The sequence below is a fragment of the Rhinoderma darwinii genome, chromosome 1, assembly GCF_050947455.1.
Source record: "Rhinoderma darwinii isolate aRhiDar2 chromosome 1, aRhiDar2.hap1, whole genome shotgun sequence".
In the NCBI taxonomy this organism is placed as follows: domain Eukaryota; kingdom Metazoa; phylum Chordata; class Amphibia; order Anura; family Rhinodermatidae; genus Rhinoderma; species Rhinoderma darwinii.
Genome location: NC_134687.1, coordinates 212526040 through 212539300, shown reverse-complemented (window position 1 = coordinate 212539300; position 13261 = coordinate 212526040). Strand labels below are relative to the sequence as shown.

General features: G+C 40.8%; 1 protein-coding gene across 3 annotated transcripts in view; it reads right to left on the bottom strand.

Annotated features, from left to right (window-relative positions):
* ANTXR2 (ANTXR cell adhesion molecule 2) overlaps positions 1-13261 on the bottom strand; it is a 194753-nt gene that overhangs the window by 93738 nt on the left and 87754 nt on the right. For all 3 annotated transcript variants that reach the window (XM_075861393.1, XM_075861402.1, XM_075861384.1), the window contains one exon: positions 9583-9652. In XM_075861393.1, coding sequence (XP_075717508.1) covers positions 9583-9652 — 70 coding nt within the window. The remainder of the gene's footprint in view (positions 1-9582; positions 9653-13261) is intronic.

Below are 13261 nucleotides of genomic sequence, written 5' to 3'. Positions count from 1 at the left end.
TCGGCAACTCACAGATTGCACCCCCTTCCTTCACACATGTTATTTATGGCATCAATAACATATGTGAAGGAAGGGGGCCCGATCTGTAAGTTGCCAACAGTGCACAGGGAGGGAAGGGGGCCCCCCTCTGTCTGCCGCATGGCTGTGCCGATCTATGTGCCGATTTATGCGCACAGCGTTTAGGGCAGCTGAGCAGTTGCCCACCCCTTCCGGGCCCCTGTGCAGCCGTACCAGCTGCACCGGCGATATGTCTGCCCCTAGTTAAAGGAATACAATTGGCAATACTGGTACACTATGTTATGCCTAGTGCAGGAACTAAGGTGGAAGTGCATGACACAGGAATTCTCACATTGGCATTCTTTGAATTCCTGTGTCATGCACTGCCTCCTGCACTAGCCATAATACTGTGTACCAGTTTTGCCCGTAGTGTTTATTTAAACAAGATAAATGCACAGGTGTTTGACCCAGTTGAGGTCCGAGCTCTGTGCAGGCCACTTGTGTTCCCTCACACTAGAGTTTTCAAACGGTAAATCTGTTTATGGACCTGACTGTGTACACTGGGGCACAATCATGCTAGGCCTTCCACAAGCTAGAATGAAGGGCATATAGCACGATTCAGCCATCGCCTGTGTGTTTGGTTTGTGTCTGCCACAGTGATGTCTTAAAAATCAAAAAATAAAGGCAATAAGATCCGCAAATTCCTCTACTCTTAACCCCTTAGTGTCTAAGCCTGTTTTGGCCTTGTGGACACAGCCGATTTTTGCAAATCTGACATGTGTCAATTTATGTGGTAATAACTCCGGAATACTTTTACCTATCCAAGCGATTCTGAGATTGTTTTCTCGTGACATGTTGTACTTTATGATACTGAACAAATTTCGTTGTTAAATTCAATATTTATTTGTCAAAAACACCAAAATTTAGAGAAAATTTGCAAAAATCTGCATTTTTCTAAATTGTAATGTATCTGCTTGTAAAACAGATAGTAATACCACACAAAATATTTACTAGTTAACATTTCCTATATGTCTACTTTATGTTTGCATCGTTTTTTGAACGTGCTTTTATTTTTCTAGGACGTTACAAGGCTTAGAACTTTAGCTGCAATTTCTCGCATTTTCAAGAAAATTTCAAAAGGCTATTTTTTCAGGGACCAGTTCAGTTCTGAAGTGGCTTTGAGGGCTTTATATATTAGAAAGTCCCCAGAAGTCACCTCATTTTGAAAACTGCACCCATCAAAGTATTCAAAACAGCATTCAGAAAGTGTTTTAACCCTTTAGGCGTTTCACAGGAATTAAAGCAAAGTAGAGGTGAAATTTACAAATCTCATTTTTTTTCTTCGAAAATTCATGTGTAATACATTTTTTCTGTACCACTGAAGGTTTTACCCAAGAAATGAAACTCAATATTTATTGCCCAGATTCTGCAGTTTTTAGAAATATCCCACATGTGGTCCTAGTGCGGTAATGGACTGAAACACAGGCCTCCGAAGCAAAGGAGCACCTAGTGGATTTTGGGGCCTCCTTTTTTTAGAATATATTTTAGGCACCATGTCAGGTTTGAATAGGTCTTACGGTACCAAAACAGTAAAGACCCCCAAAATTTTCCACATTTTGGAAACTATACCCCTCAAGGAATTTATCTATGGCTATAGTTAGCATTTTGAACCCACAGTTTTTTTTGCTAAATTTATTTGAATTAGTATATGAAGATGAAAATCTACTTTTTTTGTGAAAAAACTTAGAAATTGTTAATTTTTACAAGGAATAAAGTAGAAAACACCCCAACATATGTAAAGCAATTTCTTCTGATTATAGCAATACCCCATATGTCGTAATAAACTACTGTTTGGACCCACAGCAGGCCTCAGAAGAGAAGGCGCACCATTTGGATTTTGGATTTCTGATTTTGCTGGAATAGTTTTCAGTGCCGTGTCGCGTTTGCAATGCACTGGAGGGATGAAAACCGTGGAAACCCCCCAATAGTGACCCCATTTTGGAAACTACACCCCTCAAGGAATTTTTCTAGGGGTAAAGTTATAATTTTGACCCCACAGTTGTTTTGCTGAATTCATTGGAATTAGTCTGTAAAGGTAAAAATCTACTTTTTTTTTCTGTAAGAACTTAGACATTTTTAATTTTTGCAAGGAATAAAGGAGAAAAAGCACCCCAACATGTCATGTCGAATTTGCAAAGCCCCCGAGGGACCGAAACAGTGGAAGACCCAAAAAATTAACCCCATTTGGGAAACTACACCACTTAAGGAATCTATCTAGGGGTATAGTGAGCATTTAGGCCCCACACGTCTTTTGCAGAATTTATTAGAATTAGGCTGTGAAAATTAATATCAACATTATTTCCACTAAAATGTTGAATTTTTTCAATTTCACAAAGGATAAAGGAGAAAATGCCGCCCAACATTTGTAAAGCAATTTCTCCCGAGTACGGCTATACCCCACATGTGGTCATAAATGTTTTTTCATTAGAAACTAATTAACCCTTTCCGAACTGATCCATGTTTTGCTTTTTTCTTTTTCGTTTTTCCTCCCCGCTTTCCGAGAGCCACAACTTTTTTATTTTTCAGTCAATAGAGTGGTGTGAGGGCTTATTTTTTGCGGGACGAGCTGTAGTTTTTATTGGTACCATTTTTTGGTACATAAGACTTTTTTGAGCACTTTTTATAACATTTTTTGGTAGAGCCAAGGTGACCAAAAAAACTGAGATTTTGCCGTTTAAAATTCTTTCTTTTACGGATTCAGCGATACCAATTTTGTGTATTTTTTTATTTTTTTACATTACTTTAGAGAAAAAATGTGAAAAGGGTTTCTTTTTGGACTTTAAATATTTATTAAATTTTTTCCACTAATAACTAGTAACTATTTACTTTTGTTTTTACATATTTTATTAGTCCCCCTAGAAGACTTGAACCAGCAATCATTAGATCACTGATAGAATACACTGCAATACTAATGTATTGCAGTATATTGTCATTTTTACAGGCTCCTGTAACAGCGTGATCGCTGTTTCTGTCCGTTAGTCCCGGGTATCAGCTGTAATACACAGCTGACACCCGCAGCGTGAGACGCTCCATATATCCCACACCACGACATGCTATTAAGTCATGGTCCGCAAAGGGTTTAATGCGCAGCGGATGGTGCAGAGTGAAAATTACAATTTTCGCTGATGTGCCATTTTAGTGCACTATATGTTGTGCCCAGTTTGTGCCAGAAATACCACATAAAATATTAACCGGGTTCTCCCGGGTATGGCGATGCCATATCGGTGGACGTAAACGGCTGTTTGGGCACGCTGTAGGGCTCAGAAGGGAGGGACGCCATTTGGCTTTTGGAGCGCATATTTTGCTTGGTAGTAGCTCTGGCGTTTTGCTGGTATTTCAGTTTATAATGTGGGGGCACATGTAGGCTGGGCAGAGTACATTAGGGCATAAGAGGGTATAATAATGGAGTAAATAAATAATAATCCACAGATATGTGGCCAGTGTCACACTTATAAATTGCACCCGATCCTATCCGCTTTTGGAACGCTCTGCACATTTTGCATCGCCATAATCTGGGAGCCGGAACTTTTTTTAGTTTTTCACCACCGGAGCTGCGTGAGGGCTTATTTGTTGCGGGACAATCTGTAATTTTCATTGGTACCATTTTGGGGTACATGCAATTTTGTTGATCACTTTTTATGCCATTTTTCGGCAAGCCAGGTGACCAAAAACCATCAATTCTGACAATGATTTTTATTTCTTTTTGACGCCGTTTACCCTGGGCTATAAATGACCATTATACTTTATTCTGCAGGTCGGTAAGATTACGGCGATACCATATGTATATAGGTTTTTTTATGTTTTGCAGCGTTTGCGCAATAAAATATCTTATTTAGAAAATAAATTATTTTTTGTGTCACTATATTCTGAGAGCCGTAACCTTTTTAGTTTTCAGTCAAAAAAGCTGTGTAAGGGCTTGTTTTTTGCGGGACGGGTTGTAGTTTGTATCGGTACTATTTTGGCGTACATGCGACTTTTTGATCACTTTTTATTGCATATTTTGGGAGGGGTGGTGACCAAAAAATAGTGATTCTGGCATTGTTTTTCGTTAATTTTTTTTGGGATGTTCACCGTGCGGGAAAAATAATATTATATTTTTATAGTTGGGGTCGTTACGAACGCAGTGATACCAAATATGTGTACTTTTTTTTAAATGTTCATTTTTTTCCTATAATAAAAGACTTATTATAGGAAAAAAAAAGCAGTCCTTGTTTATATCACTTCTAACTTTGATTTTTACACTTTTTTAAAAACATTTTTATTCTTTTTTTTACTTTTTCACTTGTCCCACTAGGGGACACTTAGACTTGCAGCTCTGATCGCTGCTGGAACACACTACACTACCTACGTAGTGTAATGCATTCCAACTGTCAGTGTGACGTCACAGTCACACTGACAGGAAGCCTACGACGACCACCCTCCGGCTGGTCATCATAGGCTTCTGTACATGGCAGCCCGGAAGCCATTGTCCGACGTCCGGTTGCCATGGGTACCATCGCCAGCCCCCGTGATTTCACGTGGGGGCTGCCGATCGGCGCTAAACACCTTAATTGTGGCGTTCAAAATCGAACGCCGCAATTAAGGGGTTAACTGCCAAAATCAGTGGCGATGGGCCGCTGATCGGCAACAGGGAATACAGGGCAGACACCCTGCACAGTTAACCGCCGCTGCGGTGTAGCGCCGCGCGGCGGTTAACTGTCAAATCACAGACGTAACTGCACGTCAAGGTGCGCGAACTTACTGCTCACCTTGATGTACAGTTACGTCAAGGTGCGTTAAGGGGTTAAACTTTATTTGCTTTCCCCAAACTGTTGCCATAAAGTTGTAAACTTACAAATGCCTAAAATGTCTTTGTACGCTGTAGCATAATGCTGGCAGCTGCCAAACCCAGTCCATCAGCCTGCGAGATAGGGAAATCTGATTCATCACACCATTGAACAAATTTCCTTAACTCTACTGAGTCCACTGAGTGCTTTACACCACTTCAGCCTACGCTTGGTATTGGGCATGGTAATCTTATGCTTGTGTGCAGCTGCTCGACCATGAAAACCCATTTTAATGAAGCTCCGGATGCACAGTTCTTGTGCTGATGTCACTTCTAGAGGTAGTTTGTAACTTAGTACCATAGCTAGTGATGTAACACAAGATAGGTGATTTTTATATGCTTCACGCATCAGCACTCAGTGGTGGCACTTGGTAAATTTGTGTGGTCTACTGCTTCACGGCTGAGCTGATGTTACTCCTAGAGACTTTCACTTCACAATATTAGCACTTTCAGTTGACTGGTAACTATAAAGCAGATTAGAAATTTCACCAATTGACTTGTGAAGAAGGTGGCATTCTATGAGAGTGTCATGTTTTAAGTCACTGAGCTCTTCTGTACGACCCATACTATTAACAATCTTTGTCTATGGAGATTGCATGGCTGTGTGCTTGATTTTTTGCAATGGGTGTGGTTGAAAAGACCAAAACTTAATAATTGGGAATAGTGTCCACATAATTTTGGTCATATAGTGTATGATTATTATTATTATTATTATTATTAAACAGACCTCTTACAACAAATGTACCGTATAACCTGGCCTAAAGAGTCCCCCAACCGTTATTCCACCACTGCCTCCACATGACATGTCTAGAGCTGCTTACCTAAATTCTTGACCACTTGTATCAGTTCTCACTTTCTTAGACATTGTTTGCTCATATGGGCAGGGCTCCTACAGAATGTATCTTGTAGACACTGTTTCATATGTCTATACGTTGTAATTTTTACAATGTGTCACCACAATATTGTGCTATGTAAAGTGCTACAGAAGCTAATGGTACTATACAAATAATAGCAATAATAATAATAACAATAATAATATTTCATAAATTGCACATTCTTATAAAGTTATTTAGCACAGTTTGGAATTTCTACCTGGCAGTTACATAGTTACATACACTCCTCAACATTGAACATTGAAATTGCAACACCAAGAAGGGCAAGCCATAAGGTTATGCAAACCAAGGAAGTAGCAGGTGTCACTAAGATCTCCAAATTATCAAAATATCAAGCACCTAGCTCCAATCTGCGGCATGTGGGAGGGACATAAAAGCCAGATTGAAAGCAAAAAGAAAATGAAATATTTTTTAGCCAAATGAAACCTAAAAAATCAGATCACGTGGTGTGGAAAGATTATGCGATGCCTCCTGTTTGTCGACATGCCAGTTATCGCCACTTATAGCAAACTGAGGGTGACAGAATCCTTGAACTGAGAGACCTTGGTTTATCACTCGGGCAGATCAATTCGCGCCTAGGCCGAGATGTCAGTACTGTTCAACTTTGCGTGTCTCGGAGGTTGGGAGAACAACAACGAAAGGGAATGACAGCAAGAGGTGCGCAGATGCGACCCTCTGCATGGACGGATTGTCTTATTGAAAGAATGGCGCGTAGTGATCCATTCTGTACTACATGTGAAATTGGACATCACATCCCTAGCCTAGGACGGCAACCAATGTCAACACAAACAATCAGAAGGTGTTCACAAGACATTGGGCTACGAGCCAGACGTCCAGCTACAGGTATTCCACTGACCACACGCCACCGCTCTCAAAGGCTATAATGGTGCACAGCAAGACGGCAATGGAGGCGGCTGGAATGGAGATCTATCCTCTTCAGCGATGAGTCCCGCTTTTGTCTCAGAAGCAATTACAACCGGAGATTGGTTTGAAGACCACGTGGGCAACGCAATGAAGAGGCCTTCACATGGGAACGTCAGACCAGTCCTACTCCTGGGATTATGGTGTGGGGTAGCATATGTATGATAGCCAGATCCCTCTAGTCTTCATTTCAGCTGCTACACTAACAGCTCGGCGTTACATTGATTTGGTCGTGGAACCAGTGGTGCAGCCATTTCTCCAAACTGTTCCAGAAGCAGTTTTTCAACAGGACAACACCAGGCCGCATGTTCCTCATGCTGCTGTAAGTAGCCTGCATGGCCTAAACCTGCTAATATGACCTGCAGCGTCTCCGGACTTGTCTCCCATCGAGCACATCTGGGACGTCATTGGTCGGCAGTTGCAAAGGGAGCTGTCAGCAGCAAATTTTGATGATTTGCATGCCAAAGTGCAGTCAGCGTGACACAACATTCCTCAGACAACCCATTAATAACCACATTGATAGCATGCCAAGGCATGTAAGTGTGTATATTTCTGCTCGTGGCTCTCATACTCGACACTGAATAAATCAAGATGTTCGGAATATTTTGTTTTGCATATAATTAACATGTCTATCGATCTTGTGATTTCCTCAATTCCAAAACTGTTCCTTCTTCGTGTTGGAATTTCAATGTTGAGGACAGTGTAGGTTCATAGTTAGTAAGGTTGAAAAAAGAAACACATCCATCAAGTTCAACCAAAGGGAGAGAGGGAAGAGGTAGTTTTTATGTATTTTATTGTTATAAGATTAAAAACTAGAGTATCTGGAGAAGCTACATCTTTTGACAGACATAAAAAGACTATTGCTTTTCACTAGTTTTGATAAATCTACAGTACACAGTTGTTTCCCTCCCACAGATTTTCTAGAATAAAATATATGTCTAGTGAACTATCCCGTATTAAAGGGGTTGTTTCCTCTCAACAACTTCTTTCCATATAGACGCCGTAGAGGGGGGGTCCTCTGCTCTGACTCCCTTCTATCAGTCAGAGTGGAAAACCATTACCAAAGAGGCGATTTCACTCTGGCGGTACTGAGCTATTCATGTATTACATGGTCAGCCGTTCATTGAATGGTCGGAATGAAATAGTACATATATGGCATCCTCAGCTTCCCGGGCACTAGGAGCTGACCACCCGGTGATTCTGAAGCCAGACCAACAGTCACCAAAAGGTGCAGTCTAGATGAGACCAACCCCCTTTATAGGCTTTAAAGTTTTATTGTACATAACAAAACATATTGTATTACCTAATTCCAGTACCATTTAACTTATCAAGTATCTATGAATTATTACATCTAACAGAATACTACAATGATCATAACAGTGTCATCTTTCTAATAAATAAGTATTTATTTAGTATGTCAGTATTCACCCCAAATAACTGTGCTTCATAAAACTGTATGCTTTTTCTCAATATATGTTCATGTTTTCAGTCATATAAGTTATTAAATGCCCAAAACTTCAAATAAACCATAAATGGCAGACTTTTGAGAACATTTAGCTGGCTAGGAGACAGTCTGTAAGGCATCTCCTCTAGTGTGCCGTTAATTATTTAAACGTAGAGAGCAGGGTAAATGATCGCCACATCTGTCACCCACACAGAGAGAACCCTTATTCGTTGCGGGACCAGATGTGTTTATTTTCAACATGCACTAACTACTAGCTACTTAATGTGTTTCAATCCTTAGCCAAAAGTTAATTAGGCAAACATACTAAACATTAGTTATCTTATATGACAGTCATTCCTAGTTTTTATCTTGGACTCTTTAATCAGCTCTCGACAGGAATAAGGAAGACACAATAATCTCAATCCAGTTAAACTATTTTTTCCTAATAGTTTCTGATATCTTAGACCACGACCAGTCTTCATATGCTACAAGTAGAACATTATGACTATGTCATTAGAATGTAACCCCTTAAAAAATGGTTTAGGTTAATGCTCCTAAATTGGGGGGTTCATTACCTCGTCATAACATTTTTGATTCTCTCTCTAACATCATTAGCGCTGCTGACCATTCATGGGGCAATAAATTACAAAAACATATAATGCATTAAATGGGGTTTTCCTACAATGAACATTTATTACCTGTCCCCATTAGAGGTAATAAATGTTAGATTACTGGAACCCCCACCACTGGGACCCCCACTGATTGCTAGTACTACTATCCTGAGGCCTCTGTCTCTCATAGCACAATGAGGAGGCATTAGTATGGAGTGGCAGTTGAGCATGTATGCTGCAGCTCCATACAAGTACTTGCCTACTGCGATGTTGGTGAAGAGGAATGTGGGACTCTGGATCTCCATACGACTTAACGGTGGAGATCCCAGTAGTGGGGATCCCTGTGGATAGTTCACAAATGTTGATAGTGGGGAAACCCCTTTAACATTATTAGCACTATTTTAAATTCAGTTTTTAGATTCCTAAAAAAAAAAGAATGTATCTGAGTAAAGCGACCAAGGAAAACATTTACAAGGCAAAAGTTCTCCATGTTCCTATTCTGGTCATAAACCTGCCTATTATTTCATATTGTAAAAACTATTTATATAGCCCCACTATCTTCCATGGCACAGTACAATGTGATACAAAACAGAGCGGAAAGCAATTAACAGTATGTGATACAGTCGGAGATAGCCTTCTCTATGTGAGTTCATGTATTTTATGTTTACTTGCATAAAGCGAATACGGCACTCTAGCAATTTAACTATTAGGACATATCAATATCGTAAGGGGGGGTGTAATCCGGTTGGTATTCCACTGTTAGAAAGAGCTTCAGTTGGCGCCGTGCATCACTACAATTCCACAAAATGTAGGAAAAGGAAAACTACTTACTGTCCATCTTCATGAAGTTCAGTCACTGGGCAGAGCATATATTGTGATTTTACTTCAAGGGGCTTTTCATCTTTAAAAAGAGATAATAAAAAAAAAAAAAAATTATAAAATCAATTCTCGATTTTCGATTTTCAGAAACATCTGAAGAAAGTAGAAAACAGAAGTAGAAATACATTGGACAAACCTGCAGGCGCAAATTCAGGGCATTAAAGAGTATCTATCACCAAAACGCTCTTTTTCTAGGTTTTCCCAGAAATCATGCGAGAATGATATAACAAATAAATTCTGTATTGTCAGCTTATTGTCCTTATATAACTCACACTGTGATCTTCTTAAATGTTATCTGTGCACATTGATTAAAAAAAAGCTACTCATAAATATTCATTAGGGGTTCTGCCCTTTTAGAATACATAATTTAACAGCTTCTACATGCTGACCATTCCCCTTGGTACAATAGTCAATGTGATTGGTCAAAACCATCTATGAACCTCTAGCCTTTAGAGTCATTAGAGATAGACACACCCTGAGACTCATTCACTCCTAAACAGGACAGTAAAAAAGTAAGTGACCTCATTTAGCTCAAATATAACATTAATTATAGATCAAAATATGGTGACTGATCTTTTTAACGACTTCCCAACATTTGACGTAACTGTTCGGGCTGTGCCTGCTCCGTGCACAACAGGTGTTGACTGCAGCATACAGCTGATAGTTCATTGTAACGGCCGGGATCAGTTATAACTTCGATACCAACCTTTTAACCACTTAGATATCATGGCCATATAAGACGTCAGAAAGAGGGGAGGGCCCACTCCGTCACCCCTCCCCGCAATGCTTTTATGGAGTGAAGATGGTTGCCATGGCCACCTGGATGCCTAATGAAGGCCCCAGGTTGGCAATCTTTATGCTCCTATTAAGCCCTTAATAGGAGCCGGTAAAAATTAAAATACACTTCAATACATAGATATTGAAGTCTCTTGTATCAGCGACCAAATAATCACTTATTCAAGTCACCTAAGGAGACTAAATGAAAAAAATCAATAATCAAATAATTGTTGTCACTGCGCCCGAACTATTAAAGTATAATACTATTCATCCTGCACTGTGAACCGTAAAAAAATAAAAATAAATGGCCAAATAGCTGTTGGTAAGTTTATCTCTCAAAAAAAATAAAAAGTGAAAAACCTTCAAGATCTCTGATTGACTACATCAGAGGCTAAAATCTGTCTTCATCTTATCCTGTTCACACTGTTGATTGGCATTCTACACTGAATCTGCATGAACTGAAGGAGAGAAATCATCATTGAGTGAAAGAGTTATGTTGCACAGGGGGCGTAGCTAGGGGGGCAGATGGTGCCACTAAAAAGGAAGGTGGGGGCGCAAGGGCCACACTGTCCAAGATGGCGGCCTGTTGCCTCTCGGAGGGGGGGGGGGGGTGTGCCACTAAAACCAGCCGCCACCCCCTCATAAGGATAAGAGATGAATGGCCAGTTACGTTCCGTGCCCAGCCATTCAGCGACTTTCAACGACGCAAGCACCGCGATTACTTCTTTGCGCCGTTGAAAGACGCTGATAGACAGGGCAGGTCATTCTGCCCTACCAATCAGCGCCTTTCATAGATGCAAGCGTCGCGATGATGTCATCGCGCCACTTGCGTCGTTCAACCCCAGCAGACCTGCTCAGAAGAGAGCAGATATGCATTACCACCAGACGGCGTGGGAACGGATGAGGTGAGTATGTAAAGTTTATTTTTTTATCCTAATAAAAATGTGAGTGCCATTATCTACAGGCTCTATCTACAGGGGAGGCTATATACAGGGGTGGACTATATGTGGAGCACTATAGGGGAGCTATATGTGAGGCACTATATACAGATGTGGGTTATATGTGGAGCACTATTTATAGTGGGTGATATATGTAGGGCACTATCTACAGGGGTAGGCTATAAGTTGCACACTATATACAAGGGTGGGCTATATCTACAGGGGGCTGTATACAGGGGTGGGCTATATGTAGAGCACTATAGGTGGAGCTATATGTGAGGCACTATATACAGGGGTGGGCTATATGTGAAGCACTATTTATAGGGGAGATATATGTAGGGCACTATCTACAGGGGGATCTATATGTGGGGATGTGGAACACTATCTATAGGGGGAGGTATATGTGAGGCACTATCTACAGGGATGGGCTATATGTTGGACACTATATACAGGGGTGGGCTATATGTGGAGCACTATCTACCTGGGAGCTATATGTGGGGCACTATCTACAGGGGTGGGCTCTATGTGGGGCACAATCTACGGGGGGCTCTATGTGGGGCACTATCTACAAGGGCTCTATGGGGGTCACTATCTACAGGGGGCACTATGGGGGGCACTATCTACAGGGGGCACAGTGTGTGTGTGTGTGTGTGTGTGTGTGTGGTACACAGTGCATGGTGCTATTATAATTAGAGGTGCAGTGTATAGCGCTATTATATTTAGGGGCGTAGTGTGTGGCATCATGAGAACTTTATCTTCGTTTATTGTTACAGAAAAGTTTGAAAAGTGAGAAGCTAAAGACATCAGAATAGCAAACTGCAGAAATGGGCTGTGGCCAGGAGAAGTCATCATAGAGGTCTGGACTAGATGGAGAAGAAAAGAGAAAAAGAACAACTACAATCACTTAATGTAAATGTTTATTCTGCCCCTAATCTGCACTATAGTCACTGTATGATCTGCAGCGAGATAATGGGTGGTATGATTTTCTTTTTGGTGAAACAGCATCTCCGAGCATATGCTTACCATTGTTTGGCCCATGCTTGGAGCTGTATACAATTTAGTGCAAACCTATATGGCAGGGGTTGCACTAAATTGAGCTGTATTTAGACTGGTGTATTTATGTACGGAGCTTGGTTCTGGTGTTGTATATATGGACTGAGCTTGGTATTGGTACTGTGTATATATATATTGAGCTTGGTTATTGTGCTGTATTTATGTACTGAGCTGTGTTCTGGTACTGTGTATATGTATTGAGCTTGGTCTGGTGCTGTGTATATGTACTGAGCTTTGTTCTGGTGCTGTGTATATGTACTGAGCTTGGTTTTGGTGCTGTATATATGTATTGAGCTTTGTTCTGGTGCTGTATTTATGTAATGATCTTGGTTCTGCTGCTGTATATATGTAACAAGCTTGGTTCTAGTGCTGTATATAGAACTATATCGCAAATAGCTTTATGCTCGAGTTGCACAAAAAAAAATGTGGAAAAAATGACACCTCATTGATTGGTAGAGAAAACAAACATGGCGAGGGAGAAGGAGATATTGGAAAAGAGGTTGCAGGGGCACCAAACTGAATCTTTGCCCCGGGCACTGGAGAACCTAGCTACGCCTCTGATGTTGCTACTAATTTAAAATTTGTTCCCATAATAGAAATCGATGGCATATTGTTAGGCTATGATATCACCTTCTTGTCAAGGCTGTGCTGCAGTCCTCTGCACAGCCAGCGGCAGGAAGCGCTGCTGTGTTGGAAAGCACTGATTTAATGCTGCAGTCCCTTCATTCTCAGAATTGATGGGGGTATTAGCATTCCTACCACCACCAATCAGAAAATGTTCCTAGCAATGTGCCATTACTTTCTATGAAAGTAACGGTACGGTAGGTCTGAATAGAAAGTTGTAAGCTGCAAACAGTAGCGAG